The sequence below is a fragment of the Dromiciops gliroides genome, chromosome 4, assembly GCF_019393635.1.
Source record: "Dromiciops gliroides isolate mDroGli1 chromosome 4, mDroGli1.pri, whole genome shotgun sequence".
Lineage (NCBI taxonomy): Eukaryota > Metazoa > Chordata > Mammalia > Microbiotheria > Microbiotheriidae > Dromiciops > Dromiciops gliroides.
In genome coordinates, this window is record NC_057864.1 from 390,350,350 (window position 1) to 390,373,061 (window position 22,712).

General features: G+C 38.7%; 1 protein-coding gene across 1 annotated transcript in view; it reads left to right on the plus strand.

Annotated features, from left to right (window-relative positions):
- IYD (iodotyrosine deiodinase) overlaps positions 1-22,712 on the plus strand; it is a 34,742-nt gene that overhangs the window by 7,288 nt on the left and 4,742 nt on the right. The window contains exons 2-3 of the mRNA XM_043999403.1: positions 16,895-17,086; positions 20,647-20,806. Of these exons, the coding sequence (XP_043855338.1) occupies positions 16,895-17,086; positions 20,647-20,806 (352 nt within the window). The remainder of the gene's footprint in view (positions 1-16,894; positions 17,087-20,646; positions 20,807-22,712) is intronic.

Below are 22,712 nucleotides of genomic sequence, written 5' to 3' on the forward strand. Positions count from 1 at the left end.
CTGGATTTATCTCTCTTCTCATCTCTACCTCCTGGTTCCCCTCAGTTTCCAGCTAAAATCCCATCTTTCGCAAGAACCCAGTTCTGGATCCCTCAGTGCTAATGCCTTCCCTCCAAGATTATCTCTAATTTATCCTGTATATAGTGGGTTGGCACATGGTAGTTTGTATGTCATCATGCCCATTAGACTATGAACTCCCTGAGAACAGGGACTGGGTCTTTTTGGCCTTTCTTTGTAACACTAGTGCTTAGCTTGGTGTCTGGCACGTAGTAGATGCTTAATAAATGCTTTTTTACTTACTTGATATAATGATATATCTGTCAGGAAAACCATGACAGTGGATAGAAAGCAAGTCAGGAACACCTGTATTCAAGTTCCAACCCTGACATACCCTGGCTATGTGATCATGAGCAAGTAATTTGATCTCTCATTGTTCTGGGGAATTCTCTAAGATTAAAAGTTGCAAAGTAGGTATCAACCCACATTGATACACTAAGTTACTCACTGGGAGCTCCCTATACTAGTGAGATAATAAGTCTGGGAAATAGTAATACATTTTATACACACACATATATATGTATGTATACACATATTTTTCTATATTATTATATATAGCTAGATGTGTACTTAGATATATACATAGATAGCTATATCCTCAGCAAAGTTCTACTTTGATTCATCATCATGTTTCATCACGGTATGGTGACCCTGCATTTTCTCTAAGCTTTAGGCGGGTAAGCATAGTCTCTGGCAGGTTGTAGCATGATGGAAAGCCTTAGAGTATGGTCCCACCATCTAAAGCTAAGTAACAACGCAAAGCAGTAAGTACAAAGAGACTCAGAACCAGGATGATAGAGACTTGATGATCAATTCTTTCCCTATGGCAACCTGTGAAACAAAGGATGGCAGAAAAAGGCCCTAAGTCTTGTATGTGCTCCTTCTGCTCCCACAGTGATCCTAGCAGGGTGGTTAAAACTGGGAACACCAGTACCAAGAATCACACAGTGTCAACACATCTATAAATATTATCTTACATGTTGGTCCTTGAAACTTGAGATCCTTGACCAGTGACCAACAAGTTAGCACAAAAAAATCTATCTTGACATTCTTAAATAGAAACAAGTATATTGCAGCTAAATGGAAAGGTGGCTCACAGGCTCTCTTTGGAGAAACAAATAAAGAAGTTGTGACTGTTGGTTTTTCTGTATGTACAAAGGGGATAAAAACCATCACATCATAAGACTCTTGGCCATTGCATATTCATTACTTATGAAGAACATCCACAAAAAGACCACCATGAAAATAACTACAGCTTATGCACCAACATCTGTTGCAGAAGATGGGGTGGGGGGGGGTGTAGAAATTCTGCAATGAACTTAAAAGAGGCCTCCCAATAGAATTAAGATATATTTCAGTACTTAGCTCCTTCAGTACCAAAATGGGCAGAGCAAGGGATATTGAAAAATATATTAGGAAATATGGTTTATGAATAAGAAACAAGAGAGGCAAAGTTTGCAGAATATATATAAGATTCATGAATATACATCACACATTTTCCTTAAGAAGAAAGTCAGAAGGAGGTATTGATATGGTGAACATTAAATTCCTTTATAAAAATTAGGTTAGTCAATAAGAATGATTGTTCACTGATGTGGGAGTTATTTCCAATTCAGCTATCTGTGAAAAGTCATAGTGGTGATTAGTTTGAAGATCAAAATCAATAGCAAAGTAGAAGAAAGAATAAAAATAAAAAAAGGAAAACAAATGAGCCAACTCCAACTTGCCCTATTTAAACAATAGTACTGAATAATAGGAAATGGATAAAAGATATGATATTTTTATAGACTCTATCTCTGGTTCTGAGTGCCTGAACTGAGAAAGAACATTGACAAAATAGAGATTTTTCCACAGGCAAACAGAGTGACGAAAGTCCATGAGTCCTTGCCATATGGGCATGTTTAGCCTAGAAAAGAGAAGTCTCAAGGGAGGACATGAAAGCCATGTTCAAATATTTAAAGAGTTGTCAGTGGTACTTGATTTGTTCTATCTTTTCCTAGTGGGTAGAACCAGGAGCAATGGGTAGAATTTGCAAAAAGGACAATTTAGGTTTGATATCAGGGAAACCTGCCTAATGAAACTCTCCCAAAGTGGAATGGACTGCCTTAGGATTCCTTTTAATGGACATATTGAAGCAAAGTTTAGATCTGTTGGGTGTGGTATAGTAGGGGTTCTTTTTCCCAGAATGGCTCAGATTTCATGACATCTCTCATATGCATCTCCTTCTTTCTACTCACAAAGTCATTGTCCTGGTGAAGGCTCTCATTACCTCTTGTTTGGACTATTATAGTAGCCTTCTGGTTGGTCTCCTGGCCTCTAGTCTCTCCCCACACTAGTATATCCTCCACTCAGCTGCCAAAGTTAACTTCCTAAAGCAAGTCTGAACATGTCCCCTCTCTGCACCCACACACACTCAAATTCCTATTACCTCCAAGATCAAATATAAGAGAGTCATTTTGACCTTTATAGCCTTTCAGAATAAACCCCATTGCTATCTTTCCAGTTTCCTTACACTTTTCTTCCCTCCATGTGTTTTATGATCCAGGCACCACCTTCCAATATTCTGTCTTCTGAGTCTATGCCCCATACCTGGAACTTTCTCTGTCACCTCCCTCCTACTGGTTCCTTTGGTCTCATTCCTGCATTCTAATTGTGAGTTTCCTCCAAAGCTCAGTCCTAGATTCCCTTTTATTCTCTATGTTATCTCTCTTCAGATACAGCTCCAGTAGGTTCTGTTATCTCTATTTGGACATTTCCCAGATCTACATAGTTAGCCCTACTCTCTCTCCTGATCTCCAGTTATACTGCCTATTGGATACTTCCTATTGGATGTCTAGAACAGAACTAATTATCTTTCCTCCCAAAACTCACCTTTCCTCCAAAATTTCCTATTCCTCTGGAAGGAACAACCTTCAGTCTATTAATGCAGATTCTTGTCCTCAGAGTGATTTTTAACTCTTCACTTTCTCTCAACCCATATATGCAATCAATTGCCAAGTCTTAATGATCCTACCTCCCCGACATTCCTTGGACCTTCTCTCCAGTCATATAGTCATTATCCCTGTTTAATGTTCTCATTACCTCTCACCTGGATTATTGTAATAGAATTCTAATTGGTGTCCCTGATTCTCTCCTCCAATTCATCTTCCACATAGTTGCAAATTGATATTCTTAAAGCACAGGCTTGGCAATTTTACACCTTGTCCCAAAAGCTCCAGTGAATTTCTTTTTGTTTCTAGGATCAAATGCAAACCCCTCAGCTTTCCATTTTAAGGCTTTCATAATCTGGCTCCAGCCTCCCCATCTTTAATCCATCCTCCAAACAGGGTATCAAAGTGACACAACTAAGTAAATGTCTGACCAGGTAATATCTCTGCTCAATAAACTCCAGTGGCTCCCTGCTAGTAGACTATAGGGTCAAGTACTATCTCATCTTTTTGGTATTTAAAGTCCTTTATAGCTTGATTCCACCCACTCTTTCCAGTCTTCCTATTTATCACTTCACTTGAATCCAACCAAACTAGACTTTTTTTTTGCTATTCCTATCACATACCATTTAATCTCTTACCCTTGTGCCCTTGTACAAGATATCTCCCATGCTTGGAATGTACTCTATCATTTCTTAGACTTCTTGGTATCCTCGAAAGCTCAGATAAAATGCCACCCCCCAAATGAGGTCTTTCCTGATTCCCTTAGTTTCTAAGGTGCCTTGGTTTCCAAATTACTTTGTATTTATTTTGTATATGTCTTTTTATACTTTTGTATTGTATATTACTCTATAGGCTATAAGCTCCTTGGAGGAAGGAACCGTTTTGTTTTTCCTTGTGTCAGCAGAAACGTGAACAGTGCTTGGCATATAGCAAAATGCTTAATAAATGATTGACTAATTGACATTGATCCATATGACTTTTTTCCATAACTACAAAATCTTTTTAGATTAATCTAAACATGTAGTAAGGGAATATTTGATGATGAAGTTTTGAAGAAGGGAATAAACAGTCTTTTCCAAATTATACTCTGCAGCAGACTGTACATTTATAGTTATGCAATTGTGAGTGAGATTTTCCCCAAACCTTTAATATAAGTGATTTAATTATGGTAAAAATCAGTACTTTGACTACAAATTGTGATTTAGTATGTTTAGGTATTCTTTAGGATCATTCTTATTTATTTCTTTTTTTCTTTTTCTTTTTTTTGCGGGGAAATGGGGGTTAAGTGACTTGCCCAGGGTCACACAGCTAGTAAGTGTCAAGTGTCTGAGGCCAGATTTGAACTCAGGTCCTCCTGAATCCAGGGCCAGCGCTTTATCCACTGCGCCTCCTAACTGCCCCCAGTAGCATTCTTTAGTAGTTTTCTTTAGTAGTTTAAGCCAATGATAACAGAATAAGTAAGACAGATATTAGTAGAGTTTATGTATACACTACATGGTAGATTCATGCAGAAACCACATAATTGAAACCATTAGTTTAATCCAATGTGGTTACTAAAAATAGTAACTGTGGACCAGTTAGAACTTGAGAAAAGTTCCTTTTGGAGGTAGATGGAGTTGATGGATTTCACTATCCAATTCTTTCTACTGTGGTTTCCAGCACTGTATGTAAAGTCCACTATGGTGAATCCACTGGTTGGATTGCATAAATTTTGCATGATACTGAGGTTTCCAATATTCAATGAGGATGTGTTGTACATACAGCACTTCAATAGTGTAGTGTAAATCTGTCCAAAAATTAGACCTGATTTAAGTAGAAATACCATCTCCTTGTACTGCTTGGGTCTTTTGGGTCCTATCCCTGACTGACTAGTTTTATTGTGAGATAGGCCCTCTCTCAAGAAACCTATTTTCTAAAGCTTAAATACTTTGCTATTTCTTTTCTTCATTGGACTTAGAAATTTTTGAAACATAATTGACTGTATTTGTGAATCCAAAATCCTACTGTGCTCAATTGTTGACTAGAAAAGAAAAACACATTTGATTCATTAGAGCAAAGCATTTTCTTAAATACTCTGCTCCACAATATCTCCTGTGTGTATGTAAAAATCATATGATTCTTTGAAAGTTGTAGCAACAGGAATAATTTTGTCAGATAACTCTTATTATTAATATAAAACAAGCCATAAAATGGAGAGATAATTTTACCAAAAAGATTGATCACCGTCATCAAAGATGTTCAATTCAAAGTCCAATTCAAACTCAAAGAAGGAATTTCCTATGGATGATGGACTTCTCAAGATTTGATGACAAGGTCCTCAAGATTCTCCTCTTTATGGCACTTTGCTGATTGCGATAAACCCCACAATGCTGCAGAGTTTCCTAGGGGAGATCCAGAATCACCCCCAAAGAGGTTGATTTAACTATACATTCAAGAAAAAAATAAAGAGAATGAAGGAAGAATGCCTGTTGCCAAGACTATAGTATACAATTGTGTAGTCAACCTATAGAAAGGGTCCATCAGGGCATATATGTTGGAAAGATATTGTTAGTGGACAATGCGCAGGGCTCAGAGTTGGAAAGGGTTGACTTACCTTTGGGAAACTGCATTGGACTTTTAATGATCCCACCGTTCTTGAAACAAAAGATCGTTTTTTTTTTTTAACATTAGTTTTCTTCCAGTGATGATTTATGGATATGAGTCATAGAATACCACAATCTCCAAAGAATTAAAATTGCAGGTCACTCAAAGGTCAATAGAGAAGTGTACTGTGAATGCATGCATTCTGAAACTTATTGCCAATGAAAAATTATGCTGGAGAGATGGTGTAAAGGATGTCATCAGAGAGGTGATCGAATGGAAAAGGAAGTGGGCCAGTCTTGTGGTGAGAATGAGGGATAACCATTGGATAGACTGAGTACTCCACTGGTATCTATATCTATGACATTTCAAGAGATCGAGAGTAAGGCTTTCAGGATGTTGGATGGATCCCCTGAGGAGTATTGACAGGAAAGCATGGACAGGATGAGAGGTTGTGGTCTATACAATTAAAGGAAGTAACCATGTTCCTTGTGCCAAGGAAAGCTCTTGTTAAATGCTATCTATACTACCTAGAAGGGGTAATTTTTAAGCTATTGCCATCCATTTGATCTATAGCCCAATGAATTTTATCAGATTAGTTGGCGAGTTCCCTAGCTATAGGACAATGGAAAAGTAAATTTATAAAGAAGGTAAGAAGTTCAGCAGAGTCATCATAGAATTTCTAAAGGGTTTAAAGAGACATTAGAGATTATTTAGTCCCAACTTTATGAAGGATAGAACATGGAATCCTACCTAGGTATTAAAAGCATTTTTAGGGTGCCACAGTGCAGGGCCCTTATTACCTATGTAACCTTGGTACTAAGATTCCTTATGTATAAAATCAGGGGGTCTAGCTAGCTTCTAAGATCCCATATAGCTCTAAGTCTACAATCCTATGTTTTTTCCTTAAATTAACCTTTTAGCACAGCTTATCAATTCTATTTGTTTTAAGTCTTTTGATTTTCTCAGACCAGGAGATGTCTGCTCACAGAATTTGTTATCTTTTGTAAGTTGCTACATAGAAGCATCACTCTTGGTGGTAAGCACCAGTACTGAAAAGGATGGAGGCTGATATGAGGGGATCATCAGATGATCATAAAACTGAAAACTGAAAGAGACTTTAAGGATCCATTTCATCCAGCTGAGAAAACTGAGCTTCTGAGACATTATGAGTAAACGAGATTCAGAGAAGTTAATTATAACTCATGTCTTTATGGTACTTTAAGGCTTACAAAGCATTTTCCTCATAACAAACCTGTGGGGTAGGAGTGCAAGAGCAATTATCCCTATTTCATAGCTGAGGAAATAGTGAGCAATTATCATTAATCATACAGGTAGAAAGTGTCACAGCCATGATTTAAACTTAGGTCACCTAGCTAGCTACAAGTCCTATGTTTTTTCCACTCAAGAAGGTTTTGAAGTCAATTATCCTCATAGGTAACCTGTATATTTGTGTGCTCATGGTGGGGGGAAGGAAGGTGATCACCTCTCTTTCTACCTGCTATTTGTTTCTTTTCCTTTAGTCTCATCCCAGATTCAAGGCATTCATGGAATATGTTTGGTTATTTCCTTATAAGTTACTAAAATTTCAACATTTCTCTTAAATAATACTAGGTTCCCAGTCCAATATAATAAATACTACTTTTTTTAAAACAAAGTGGAGATGCCTCTTTTTTCAAAAGCTTTTGCTCATCTCTCTATTTGTTACCTCCCTAATCTTCTAGGTGTAAATAAACATCAAGGCTATATGCATACCATTTATTAACAGTGCAATCAATAATGGAAGAAGAAAACTTACAAAATGCTAGCTGTGATGATTTAGATTATAGCTTTAAGTCATCTTTAACTTGGACCATAACTGCTGACTTCTCCTCAATTCTCTGGAAGCACAGTTCCACTCTTTAGCTCTCTTAGAATACCAATTAAAGTCTTTTCTCAAGTATTTGTTTTGTGTTGCTTTTTGAGATAAGATTTAAACCTGGTTCTCTAAGGAAATAACTTTACTTGTTTCTTGTTGCTCTGTGCGCTCTTCCACAATCATAGTTAACAGTTTCTCTCCTACAATTAAACTTCAACTCCTCATAGGTTCACTTAAACCCCAAGATTCAACTGGCTTTCTAAGATGCAATAATGCTATTTACAATCTCTGCAGGAGAAGCTGTTGAAATTGGTGTTACACATCTCAAGGACCAGATAGGTTCAATAGGCAGAGATGGCAGGGGAGGACACTCCAAGGACAGTAAAAGATGTGAACAAAGGTATGAAGGAAGTGGAGGATATATTCCAAAATGAGTAAATAATCTAGTTTGGCTGCAGTGTATTTAACAAACAGTTACTCAATGCTCCCTATAGGCACTGCATTTTACTAAGGTACTATGAAAGATAGATTTAACACTGCTGAAAAGGAGGTGGGAGTACAACTTCTATGTGAAGCCTTTCCTGTTCCCCACCAGTAAATTCTCCTTTCCTCTTAAAGTTGCCTCAGTTTACTTTTCTGCGTACGTGTTTTATCTCCCCATAGAATGTAACCTCCTTGAGTGAAGGAAGATTCACCTTTAGCTTTGTAAGTGTGCAGCCAGGCACAGTACCTTACAAAAAGTAAGTACTTAATGTTTGTTGAATCGCTGCATTGAAGGCTCTGACATTCTAATGGGATTGGATATGATCTATGCCTAAATCAGTGATTCAAGAGATTATATGAGAGACTGATAGGTGAGATAAGGATAGCAAACCTGGGCTGAACCTAGAATGTAGCAGTCTTTGAATGCCAGGTTGAGGAGTCTGGCATTGATGAATCAGTTGTGGGGAAGCATTGAGGCTTTAGAATAATGTAGTTCTCTAGCCGGCAGAATAGTAGTCTTCAAGGCAAAGGATCAAGGACCTCAGCCTCTTTTTCTCTTGTAGGTTTACTAAGTGACCCTGGATGAGTCAAATACATTTTCAGTGTCTCTGCCAATATGGGGAGGGGATGGGGAGCTGGAGGTGCAATCTAACAGTACGAAAGAAAGTGCTTTTTGAGCCTCTCATGAAAGAGGCACAGATAATGAAGAAAAATGAGGAGGGAGAAAAGGGACTCAGTAAGTTATCTTGGGACTTTGCTGTAGAATGAAGCAAAGAAATGACTTTGAACCTCAGGTGTGTTGTATTATGTGTGTGGCAAGTGAGTATTGTGTTTCATGACTGATGTGTGTATACACGTGTACAAGTATATATATATATGCATGTATTTATGTGTGTATATATACACATATGTATATATTTATGTGCATATATGTATACATACACATATGTGTATACACACACACACATATATTCACAGGGAACTAGAAGGGACTGAGTTTTGTTAATATTTAAGACAAGACCATCCTGAATGGCACCTAGGTACTGTTGCCTCAGTTTCTTCATCTGTAAAATGAGCTGGAGGAGGAAATGGCAAACTACTCCAGCATCTTTGCTAAGAAAACCCCAAATGGGGTCATGAAGGGGTTAGACAGGCCCGAAACAACTGAACAACAACAACTGGACTTTAGTTGAAGCAATTCGGTGCAGTTGAAAAAGCAATCTCTTTGTTTCCAGAGAACCCTGGTTCAGATCCTGCCCTAATGCTTGTTATCTGTGTGTGACCTTGGAAATGTTACTTAATTTTCCTTGACCTCAGATTTCTCATCTGTAAATTGAAGGGTGTTTTATTAGTTGGCTTCTGAAAGCCTCTTGGGCTCTGGATCTATGCTCCTAAGGAGGGAGGGAGATTTTTTTCCCTCTGTGCTAGTGGAAGTTGGCTGATGTAAAGGAATTGGGGGGGGCAGGGAAGGGGAGAGATACTTTTTCATTTCAAGAGCACAATGAAGCCTTCCGTTAGACTTTTAGAGTGGCATCAATCAGTGTGTGGAAGCTTTGGAGTACAGCCGGGGAGTTGGCAAAAGCCAAAAAAGAATGAGAAAAATACCTTCACCAGAATAGCTTAATGCTGGTTAATGATCAAGCAGGGATGTTCCACATCAATGGAGTTGTGGGTCCTTGAATTATTGAAGTAGAAGCATTTGAAGAGGTGTAGCCAAACACCAGCTGCCCTTGTATACAGAGAATTTAGGATCCCTTGGAATGAAAAACTCAATGAAAAGAGATTTGCTTTTTATATTAAAAGCAAACTGCCATGCTTACATGGGGCAATACTTGCTTCCCACTTAAGGAAAAAGGGGCACGGTTACAGCCAATTACTTTGGAACGACTAGTCTTTGCTGCCTGAATGATTCCTCTTCCCCTGCTATGTCTGCCCCCACCCCCATGCCATAACTGATGGGATTTGAAGACTAGGGAACAATCAAATTCCTGAGCTTTGGGGGTTACTTTTCTTTCCTCCCAGAATAGAGCCGCTCTTTGTGGCTCTCAGGAGCCCAATAGCGTGACACTTTTTGTACTGGTTCCCCATGCCCCACAGTTCTTGTCTGGGTGTTGCCTTCTTTGCTCCAGTTGTATTGCTATTTTAAACCTGAACACCGTTCTCTAGGCAGCAATGATGAGTCCCCAGGCAATGTGCTGGGTAGGCTGGCTCCAAGAGAGCAGCCCCTACCCAAAGTGTTGTTGCGGCAAGGAATAGTCAGTAGAAAGAGGAGACCTTGATCCACATCCTTCCCTCAAAACTTCATTAGCCATGTGACTGTTAGCAAGTAGCTTAACCCCTGTGAGCCTTGTTGCATTTGTAAAACAGGGATGATATTTCACATTTGCATTGAGTTTTAAGGCTTACAAAGTATTTTTGTCCCAGCAAACCCTCAAGGCAGTTGTACAAATACTCAATGAGGGTTAAGTGACTTGCCCAGAGTCACACAGCTAGTAAGTGTCAAGTTTCTGAGGTTGGATTTGAACTCAGGTCCTCCTGAATCCAGGGCAAGTGCTTTATCCCCTGCATCACCTAGCTGCTCCCTGGAGAAATACTCTTGATCCTTGTTTTACAGGTAAGGAAACTGAGGCTGTGAGAATGGTTTATCTCTCCCCTGACTCCTGGAATGCTCTTCCTCTTCACTTCTCCCTCACCTAAAAATCCCACTTTCTGCTGGTGGCCTTTCTAGGATCCCCGCCATCCCCCCACCACCCCTGCTTTCTACCCTGACTGCTAATACCTCCTACTCTAAGATTACCTTCCATTTATACAGCATATATCTGTACTTACATTGTTGTTAGCATGTTGTCTCCATCATTGTAATGTGAACTCTTTGAGGTCATGGATGATGGTTTTTTTGTTTTGTTTTGACTTTCCGAATATCTCTAATGCCTTGTATGGTGACTTGCTAGTGTGCTCATAGCAAAAGCTTCATGAATGCTTCTTGATTGATTAAGTCACTTGCTTGTAATCACAGCTCATAAGTGTCCCCACCATGATTTGAACTCAGGTTTATATCAAGTTTATGAACTCTAAAACACCATATTAAAAAACAAAATGAAAAACAAAAACCACCATATTAATGTGAGCTTTCACTTCAGAGGAAGGCTCAGATATGTCTGTCATCAATGTCTATAAATCCACTCACTGTCTTTACTATGCCAGAATATCTTAGTAAAATCTGACTTCTAATACTGTAAGCTTCTGTCACTGCCTTGTCCTAGCTATGCAAAAAAAAAAAAAAAAAAAAAAAAAAGGTGTGGGACAATGTTAGATTTGGAATCAGAGGATTTTGGTTCAAATTCTGTCTCTGCCAAACCTGGAGGGTCTTGCGTGGGCTGATGATGAGTGAGATGAGCAGAACCAGAAGAACATTGTACACAGTATCATCAACATTGAGTGTTGATCTACTGTAATGGACTATATTCTTCTCACCAATGCAATGGTACAGAAGAGTTCCAGGGAACTCATGATAGAAGAGGATCTCCAAATCCAAGGGAAAAAAAAAAAAAGAACTGTGGAGTATAGATGCTGAATGAACCATACTATTTCTTTTGTTTTTGGTGCTGTTTTTTTCTATTTTGAGGTTTTTCATCACTGCTCTGATTTTTCTCTTATAACATGACTAATGCAGAAATAGGATTAATGTTATTATGTATATATATATATCATAACTAATGCAGAAATAGGATTAATGTTATTATATATACATATACATATACACATACACATACATACATACATACATATATATATATATAACCTATATCAGATTACCTGCTGTCTAGGGGAGGGAGGAGGAAGGGGGGGAGGGAGAAAAATCTGAAATTGGAAAGCTTGTATAAACAAAAGTTGAGAACTATCTTTACATGTAATGGGAAAAAAATTAAAAATACTTTATTAATTTTTTAAAAATTCTGTCTCTGCCACTTACTACTTGTATGTTGTTGTTCAATTGTGTCCAACTCTTTGTGACCCTGTGGAACATAATGTCCGTGGGGTTTTGTTGGTAAATGTACTGGAGTGGTTTGCCATTTCCATCTATAGCAGATTAAGGCAGAGGCTAAGTGACTTGCCCAAGTTCACACAGCTATTAAGTGTCTGAGGTCAAATTTGAACTCAGGTCTTCCTGACCCTAATAAAGCTTCCAAACCTCTATCCACTGAACCATCTAGCTGTTCCCCTTAACAATTTGTATAGCCTCAGGCAAATTACTTACCTCTTTGGGACTCAGTTTCTTTATGTGTAAAATGAAAGAATTGGCTTATAGATAGCCTCTAAAATTACTGCTAGGTTCATTTTTATGGTTCTCTGACTAGATGGCTATAAAGTAATTCAGTAGTGTCTGCACCCTGTTAGACAAAGCTTAAATCCCACGGGCCCTCCTCCGCCAGTCATCACACTATCAAAGTAAGTCTCTTAATAACAGCCCAAAACACCCTTTCCCACTGAGCTGGAAGTTTGAATATCAACTAGCTACTAACTACTATTAGGTCTATATCCCAAAGAGAACAAAGAAAAAGGAAAAGGACCTGTATGTACAAACATATTTATAGCATCTTTTTTGTGGTGGAAATTGAGGGGATATCCATCAACTGGGGAATGACTTACCAAGCTGTGGTATATGATTTTGATGGAATACTATTGTGCTGTAAGAACTGATGAGTAGGATGGTTTCATGAAAAGGAATGGGAAGATCTATATGAATTGATGCGGAGTGAAATGAACAGAACCAGAACATCATACGAAGTAACAACAATATTGTAACTGTGAATGACTTTGCAATTCTCAGCAATACAATGATCCATGACAAATCCAAAGGACTTATGATGAAAATGATATCCACCTCTAGAAAAAGAACTGTTGGGATTTAAATATAGTTTGAAGCACACTTTTAAAACAGCTTTCTTTTTCTTTTTTTTTGATTTGTGTTTTATTTTGAAATATGACTAATAAATATGTTTTGCATGACTTCCCATGTATAATCAATATAAAATTGCTTGCTTCCTCAAGAAGAGGGGGGGTTGGAGGGAGTGTGAGAATTTGGAACTCAAAAAAATGTTAAAAATTAATTTTTACATTTCATTGAGAAATACTTAATGAAATTAATAAAACACATATGAGGGGTGGTGGTGGACTAATTGCTCAATCATCTCCTCCCCTGTACTTGTGAATGAATATCAGGGCACAAACCTTGATCAACCTACTAGGTACAGGGCCCCTGCTTCCTCCTCCCAATGGCAGATCCTACCTGACCCACATAAAAACCTTGCAAAAACCCATTGGATTCAAGCATTTCAAAATAAGTTATACATGATTAAAATAATAATAATAAAATGTAATATTAAAAAAAAACATTGGATTTGACCAGTTTGTGTGCTCGATTCCACCTGGGATCCCAGTGGCCCTGACCTGTATCCATCTTCCTTCAGTGGTCCTTCTTATTTTGAATATTTCCCCTCAATCACATTGATTTGCCTTACTTTCTCTCTGTAGACTCTGTCTTGTGTTCTATGTTTCTTTGTACTATGGTCAGACTGCATTGAGACCAAGATCTCTAAGGTTCCTTTAAGGCACAAATCCAGGATTCAATGCTGAGTCTTTAAGACAACAGACACATGGAAGTCACATGTCTAAAGTCTGCTTATTTTAGTTAGGTGGATGACTTCCCTACATTGTACAAGTGTCCTATAGGTCAGCGTCATTTATAAACATGTATTTGTCAAAACTCACTTAAGAAAGCATTTGGTGGGTTTGTTAATGTATTTTGTCACATACATTTGATTTTCAGACAGTCCTTCAACCTTGAAAAAAATAAGGAAGGCTTGTTTTGCATGACTACACATGTATAACCTGTATCCAATTGCTTGCCTATTCATTGAGGGGTAGATGTGGGAAAGGAGGAAGGGAGAGAATTTGTAAGTCACAGTTTTAAAAACACAAGTTAAAAATTGTTTTTTCATGTAATTAGGGAAAAATAAAACACTAAACAAACAGATAGATAAATAATTCAATAATAAAATAAATTAATGAGTGAATGAACAAATAAATAAATAGATGAATAAATAAATGAATGAGCAAATAAATAGATAAATAAATAAATAAACTGATGAACAATTAAATGAATTAATGAAATAAACAAATGGATAAATAAATGAATGAATGAATGAACAAATAAATAGATGAAGAAATGGAAAATTAAATAAATAAGTGGGTAGATAAATAAATCAACAGATTAACAAACAATTAAATGAATGAATAAGTGAGTGAGTGAATGAATAGAAAGAAAGAAAGCATAAGGAAGACCTTTGGCTTTGCTATTCCTGGACACTGAAAATCTGTTCACACAGCTCTTCAAGGTTTTTCTATTTCCAATGTCTACTATTGAACCAAGCTTTGGCTCAAAATTAGTAGCTGGAAAGGGGGTAGAATCTCATTGCCTATTCAAACCTATATACCCTTGTAACTCTGTCTTCAAATTGAATTAGAAGGGTCCATATCAAGGCTTCCATTGACATTCAGATGTAAAAAGAAGTACTTTCTTTTTCCAAAGAGTTAGCAGTCTGATACCCTGATAACATTTTAGGTTCTTCAGCTAGAGAGTAGAAATCTAAGAAAGGAAAAGCTATAGGTGTTGTTTATCCCCTAGAGGAATCTTTTAAATGGAGCTATAGTACAATGTGCCTCCAAAATAAGAGAGAGTCTAAGATTTTCACACTTATTTTGTGTCCTGCTGCATGATAATTGGTTAATATGTAACAAATGAATCAATTAATTTCTCTTTTTTTCCATAGTAAATCTCTCCCTACCCTGCCTCCCTACCTTTCCAGTCTTCTTATACCTTACACTCTAAAATTTTTATTAAAATTATTAGGTGTCCATGTGAGTCCAACTAATTTAATCTCATTTTACCCACATCTCTTGAGATATTATGTTTATCACTATATGGATTACTTATTAGAAATAGAAACAGCACTGTTTTAAAATTGATTTTGCAATCAAAATCAGGAGAGCTGGGAAAAACAAGGTAGTCACCCATATCTAAGGGATTAAAGTACCATTCCATTTGGACTTTGCTTATTAGAAGCTTCATTATATTTTCAGAAATACTTACAATTGCCAACCTGCCAGTATTTGACATGCTTGGCTTTCATTTTTATCACAGAAGTCAGTTAATTGCTTCATGGACATGTTATGATATGGCTGGTTTTGTTTTGTTTTTTGCTTTATTTTGTCTGTTTTTTTATCAGAACTAAGAGTTTCATCAACTTTTTCAGAAGTTTTTTGTTTAGTACCACAGATATGAATTTCTATTTTGATCCTCTTGGTCAAGATTTTATAGATTCCCTTTCATTTCTTTATAGTTAAAATCACCTACTCCTTTGACATATGAGAAGGGTTCAGTGGCAAAGGGTTGGTTGGCATAAGGCACAGATGGCATGTTTATCAAATTTGCAGATGACGCAAAACTGAGAGGGATAGCTAACACACAGGCTCTAAATTGGACCAAGTTGGGAACTAAACAGTCCTTGGCAGGCTATAGTATTGAGCTGAATCCAGTAAGATGAATTTCAATAAAGATAAATGGAGTCTCACCCTTGGGGTCCAAGTATCAACTTCTCAGAGATAAGCTAGAGGAGGAATGGTTAAGACAGCAATGTTAATAAGAGCTGGGCATTTGAGTGGACTTTGAGCTGAGTATGAGTCAGCAGTATAATGTGGTAGCCTAAAAAGTTACTGGGTTGTATAGAGTCATAGCTTCTAGGTATAATGAGGCACTAGTTTCTCTGTACTCCCCTCTGGTCAGACCACATCTGGAATGTTGTGTTCAGTTGGGGACACCACAGTGTGAGTCAATAACTCAGTCAATAAACACTTATTTTATTGTTTTTTTTTTTTGCAGGGCAATGAGGGTTAAGTGACTTGCCCAGGGTCACACAGCTAGTAAGTGTCAAGTGTCTGAGGTCGGATTTGAACTCAGGTCCTCCTGAATCCAGGGCCAGTGCTCTATCCACTGTACCACCTAGCTGCCCTCAAGCACTTAATTTAAGTACTTGCTATGTGCAAGGCACTGGGCTAAGTGCTAGGGATATCAAGAATTGCAGAAGAAAGTACCTGTCCTCAGGGAGCCCATAGTTTTATGGAATATAAAGCATTTAAACAAACAAGCTTTAGAGAGGAGAAATTGGAAATCGACAACAGAGGGATGGCATTAGAATTAAAGGGAGGCTGGGGAAGATTTCTGTTGAAAATGGACTTTTAGCTGGGACTTAAAGGAATCCATAAGGCAGAGATGAGGAGGGAGAGAATTCCAGGCATGGGGGACAGTCAGAGGAAATATCTGGAGCTGAGAGATCCTTGTGTGAGCAACAGTGAGGAGGCCAGCTTTAGAGTGTAAGGTATAAGAAGACTGGATAGGTAGGGAGGGGCCAGATCATGAAGGCCTTGAATACCAAATAAAGGATAAACAGTTTAAGAAAGATACTGAAAAACTAGAAGGCAAGTGGGAAATAACTAAACAAAGTTTGACTATGGAAAGTAATGGAATGTTATCATGCCTTAAGAAATTATGGAGTGGACAGTTCCAGACAAAACTGGAAAGACATTTATGAACTGATGCAGAGTACAATGAGAAAAACCAGGATAAAATGGAAAATACAATAATATTATAGAGAAAAACAACTCTGAAAGACTTTAGAACTCTGACCTAGGTGCTATTGCCAGGTTCAGGTAATAGCACCTAGGTCAGCTCTAGCTATGTGACCAAGGGTAAGTCATTCAACTTTTTTCCGTTTCAGTTTTCTCATCTGTGAAATGGGAATAACAATGCTTGCCTTTCTCCTTTTGTGAGGATAAAATGAAATCCTATAAGTGAATCAGCTCTGTAAGCTGTAAGGCACTATATGAATGTAATTCTCATGACTGTTGTCATTGCCTTCATTTGCAGATGAGGATGAGTTGTACGAACCAGAAGAAAACCTTGAACACATCCCATTCTCCAGCCCACGCTATCCTGAGCATGAAATGATTAAGAGGTCCCAGGAATTTTATGAGCTTCTCAATCAAAGGCGGTCTGTCAGGTTCATAAGCGATGAGCCTGTCTCCAGGCAGGTTATTGACAATGTCATCAAAACAGCAGGTATGAAATTCTGCAGCTGGGGTCTCTTGAGGCTGTCAGCTGCATGACTGATGCGACTTACTGGAGAATTTCTGACTTTCAAACTCAGTCCATGAAGCATAGCATTCTGTCATTGGCTGCAAACATCCTTATCTGCTGTTGATGCACCATTTCTGGAATTCTGTGCTTTCCATTTTCAACAACTTATCTCTAAAGAAACAACACAGATCTTTCATATGGCTTGGGTGCAGATGTAGCAACAACTCATAGGCTTCTGATAAATCCAAAGTATCCTAGCAAACAAGTGCTTATTAAAAAAAAACATGCCTAAATACCCAGGCACACAGGAAGTCAATCTTTTCCTCTTTTCTCCTCCTGGAACTAATGTTATCCAGCTGGATGCCATGATTCTCTATTACAAATTCTGATTAGCTAGCATGCCCGTGCGAATGAACAAATTAAAAAAAAACCAGGGAAACTAATTTTCAGTGTAAAAGAGTCTGTCCAAAGAAGAAAAAGATTTACAGAAAGAGGAGGATTACTAATAAAGTCCTTCTTTGATTTTTTTCATCTGATGGTTTCTTGTTCCTATGTAAACCACATTAGAATTCATTTAAAGAGATTAATTTAGTGCATGTCTGGATTCATTGTCTCTCTGAAAAGGAAATAAACAAGAAAGAACAAATTTAGTTTCAGTTTAAAATGGATGGATCCTTCACGTGGGGATTTATTTGTGTGTAGTCAGAGTCCTTCCATACAATTGTTAAGGGCTAAAATTCTAGCTAAACTGTCTAAAATATCTAATGAGTGGTCGCCAGTAAATTATAAGCTTTAGCAAGAGTTAGACTTTTAAGCATTTATTAAGGAGAATATGAATTTGGTAAAGAGAGAGAGAGGCCTACATTCATCTATCTATTAAAGGGAGAGCACGTTTCTAGCTCCGCTCTCCACCAGAGTCCAAAGGAAAGAGAGCGAGACTGAGCGCCAGTCTCTTCCTTCCTCCTCCCACTAGTCTGTGTCACTTCCTGACACCAAAGAAAAGACTCCTGGTCTTGCCCTCAAAGACCTTCACTTCATGGGCGGAACTCTTCTACAGTCTCCAGCACGTGGCGTCATTCCAATCGTTACACAATCATGTAGCAGCTCAAAGCATTTACTGGATGGCCACACATATCTGGTGTATTTTTCACACCATACCGAGGGCACACAAATACCTTACCTTAGCTTTACTGCAGGCTGTTGGGTCTGCCAGTCAAATGCTTGAGTTGAATTAGATTAAATTCAAAAAGGAGTATTGCGTACCTACTATGTGCAAGGCAAAAGATGAACTAGCATAATCCCTACTCTTGTGGGCCTTTTAATCTAAAAGTAATAAAACACATTCATAGAGGTTTTCATGGTTTCAAAATATTTTCTCTTACATAATCTTATTGATCCTCACAGCGTTCTTCTGAGGCAGATAGTATCAGTGTTGTTATGCCCATTTTACAATTAAGAAAACTGAGGTCCAGAGTCTTGTCCAAGGCCACATACAAAGTAGCAGATCCAGAATCTGAAATTGTATTTTTTTTACTGTGTGCTTTTCTCCACACTATGAGAGCTACCTCTCTGAAATCAGTCATATTGAGTTTCTTTTTGCTACAGATGCCATTTGCTTTCAAATTTGAGGGAAATTGTGCCTTATTGAAATAAAAAAGATAATTTTCTTCTTATGTTTGGGAATAAGAAAAGCTTTAGAAACAAAGGGAATTCAAAGCTGGGATGGCCTGAAATTCATGGTGTTCGTACGGTTTCTAATTCTTGCCTAAACTAAGCACTCTTACCAAGAAGAAAATGGCCTGAGGGGTATTCTGAACATATATGAGACAGGTTCTTATGAGGAGTTCTTATCTGTCCTTCAGTATTTAGTCACTCAACAAATACTCAACTCTCAAAATGGGAGGAGATGGAGGCACTCCTGCAGTCTTCTGGCCTGACCTTAGGTCGTCAGAGAGACTGGAACTCTTGATCTGACTCACTTCATGAGCCAGTGACCTACTGAAGTCCATCAGTGCTAAAGCACTACTGACAACTAACCCACTGCATCTCATGCAGTACAAAGCAGTAACAGTTATTAAACTATCCTGTGTCTATGGCATCCCCCTAATTAGATTATAATCTCCCTAAGGGCAGGGACATGTACCATATAGCATGTAGCCCAGTGCTTTGTACACAGGAAGAAATCCATAAAGATTTATTGAGCTATTGGCCTGATTTTCATGTGCTTCAGTGTTTTAGAGGCACAATTTTTTGACTCTTTCTTGAATTTATATCTCTCTGGTGAATTTCATAACTTTATTGTTATTTTTTTTGCTGGCTGTTAAAATGAAGAGACTAAGGCAGCCTTGCCCCAAATCATTAGAAAGGTGGTGGTGAATCACCGCAATTCCCATAGGCAGTGGCATTGGCTCCACCTGGTTATCTTAGAGGCACTGAAAATGAGGCTGATTTGAGGAATTCAGGAAAAATGGGAAACCTTTTATGACCTCATGGGGAGTAAAGTAAGCAGAACAAGGCAAACAATATGCATAACTTCAATAATGTAAGTGAAAAGAACCCCTACAAGACTCCAAATCAGCCCCAGAGAAGAGCTGAGGATTTGTAACTCCCTCCATTCATTTGAGAGATGACAAACCCCAAGTATGGAATGTCCATATACTCTGTCAGATGGTTGGCTTTTGCTTGATGTGTTTTCTTATGGTTTTTTGGGGGGTTTTTTTTGGTGAGGCAGTTGGGGTTAAGTGACTTGCCCAGGGTCACACAGCTAGTAAGTGTAAAGCATCTGAGGTCAAATTTGAACTCAGGTCCTCCTGAATCCAGGGCCAGTGCTTTATCCACTGCGCCACCTACCTGCCCCGTGTTTTCTTTGTTATAAGGGAAAGTTCCTGTGGCTGTGGAGGTGAGGAGGAAGGTCTAAAAATGACTGTGATGCAAAAGCATCAATAAAAACGAATAATCAAATTTTTAAAAGCATCAATAAAACTTTAAACATGAAGTCAAATGAAAGAAAATGGTGCTGAATAAAATGGGCTGAAAGAGCAGGGAAAGGTATAAATTTGTCCCGTCACTTTATATTTCAGATCATAGTGCTTGGTTTGGATATTCAGAACATGATTCTATTACCTTCTTTCCTCCCTTGGTGGTCTAGTAGTTAAGGTTCAGCACTTTCACTGCTTCTGCCCGGGTTCAATTCTTGGTCAGAGAGGTATATTTTGGGGCAGCTAGGTGGCAAAATGGATAGAGTACTGGGCCTAAAGTGAGGAAGACTCAGTTTCCTGAGTTCAAATTCAGCTTCAGACACTTATTAGCTGTGTGACCCTAGTCAAGTCACTTATCCCTGTTTGCTTTAGTTTTCTTATGTGTCAAATGAGCTGGAAAAGAAAATAGCAAACCACTCCAGTATCTTTGCCAAGAAGACCCCAAATGGGGTCATGAATAGTCAGACATGTGTGAAATGACTAAACAATAAAATTCCTCTCTCGTTTTCCTTCACATTTCTCTTCTGGGTTTTAATTTATGTATTTTAATTAACTGATTCAAAGGAACAGCACCAAGTGGGGCACACACAGAGCCTTGGTCCTTTGTGGTTGTGCAAGATGACGAAGTGAAACACAAGATTCGAATGATCATTGAAGATGAAGAGGAAATAAATTACAAGAAAAGAATGGGAGACAAATGGGTTAATGACTTGAAGAAACTAAGGTAAGGAACCCAAGATAATCAGTATTAGGTTTTTAAAACGTCTGCTCATAGTAAACATAGGATTCCTGAGGATGCTGAGTGAGTTTAGGGTTACTTGAAAAGAAATAGCTTGAGTTTGATTCTGGAGAGAATCGTGAACAATAGGTCAGGGAATTCTCTGTCTCTATTTCTGTATGACTTGGTCTCTCTGCCTCTGTCTCTCTGTCCATCTCTGTCTATGTCTCTGTCGTTCTGTCTTTTCCTCTCTGTCTCTTTGTCTTTGTATCTGTCTGTCTTTCTCTCTTAAACTTAACATGGACCAAGCTTAACATTGATTATTACTGAAGGAAAAATGTGACTCCTCCCCTTCTTTGCAGTGGGTTGGTGTCCATGGATATGGAATGCTGTATATACTATACACTTGGCTGGCATGTTTATTAGTTTTGCTAAACTGTCTTTCTTTTCTTTTCTTTCCTCTTCTTTTCTCTCTATCCTTCTCCCCTCCCCTTCCCTCCTCTCCTCTCCCCTCCCCTCCCCTTCCCTCCCCTTCCCTCCCCTTCCCTTCCCTTCCCTTCCCTTCCCTTCCCTTCCCTTCCCTTCCCTCCCCTCCCCTTCCCTCCCCTCCCCTTCCCTCCCCTCCCCTCCCCTCCCCTCCCCTCCCCTCCCCTTCCCTCCCCTCCCCTCCCCTTCCCTCCCCTTCCCTTCCCTTCCCTCCCCTTCCCTTCCCTTCCCTTCCCTCCCCTCCCCTTCCCTTCCCTCCCCTTCCCTCCCCTCCCCTCCCCTCCCCTCCCCTCCCCTCCCCTCCCCTACCCTCCCCTCCCCTCCCCTCCCCTCCCCTCCCCCCCCTCCCCTTCCCTTCCCTCCCCTTCCCTTCCCTTCCCTTCCCTTCCCTTCCTTTCAATGCATAAAGTATTATAATTTTTCAGTCACTCCCTCTAGGTCCCCCTCAGAAGTTTTTGGTTTGTCCATTCTTATTGACTTTTCCTTTTTGTAGGTGGTAATCAGTACATGTTCCCTTCCTGTGATTCAAGAAGGGAATTAGGGAATTCTCCCTGTTACTACCTTTGAACTGATGATATGACTTTGGATCTGGAGAAGAAGTATGTGAAGCACTCATCAGTACCTGTCAGGGGAACTAATTGCTTTGTTTTCTTATGCAGAGGTCCTTAAACTTTGGCCTCATACCAGAAGTTATGATGATTCTGACCCACGTACAAAGTATGCTTACTCTACTAATGAGCCTATATATGCTCCTACCATTGACTTCTATAAACTACCTGTCCCCAAAGAGAAAGCAAAAATAAGGACAAGAAACAATAAATATTTGAAGTACTGAAACCTGACTTTCTACAGGCTCAGAAACAAGGCACTTCCGGCATCTCTTCCCTCAACTCTCAGAGGACTGCAGAAGCCAGAGGCTGGGTCTATGTTGATTCAACTGGATCTGCTTTTGCTTTATTCTCTAAAGATATCAAAAGGCTCTCTAAAAACATAAGACTTGTACAATTGTATTGTGTTATGAAATCCTGAAAGGAGTCAGTGATATTGGTAATGGTGTATATGTACATCGTTATCGGCCTATTTGTAAGAAACATGCTGAAAATCTTGCAGACGGTTGTTTTTTGTCTTTTGTTTTTCCCCCAGTCCAAGATTTGCTGAGCTGGCCAGGTTTAGCAAGGCACAGAAGAGAGAACCTCTTATTTTGTTCTATGTTTTGTATCTTTTGAATTCCTGAGTTGAATGCAACAATTTGGTTTTTAGACACAAGTTATTGACACCCATAAATTTCCTAAAGGCAGAGATCCCACATCCAACCTCTTTTCTAGACTTATTTCCTTCCCATTACTTCCTTTCATGCACTCTGTTACAGCCAATCTGGGCTACTTGCTGGTCTCCCAATTCTCTGTTATGCCTCTGAGCATTCAAG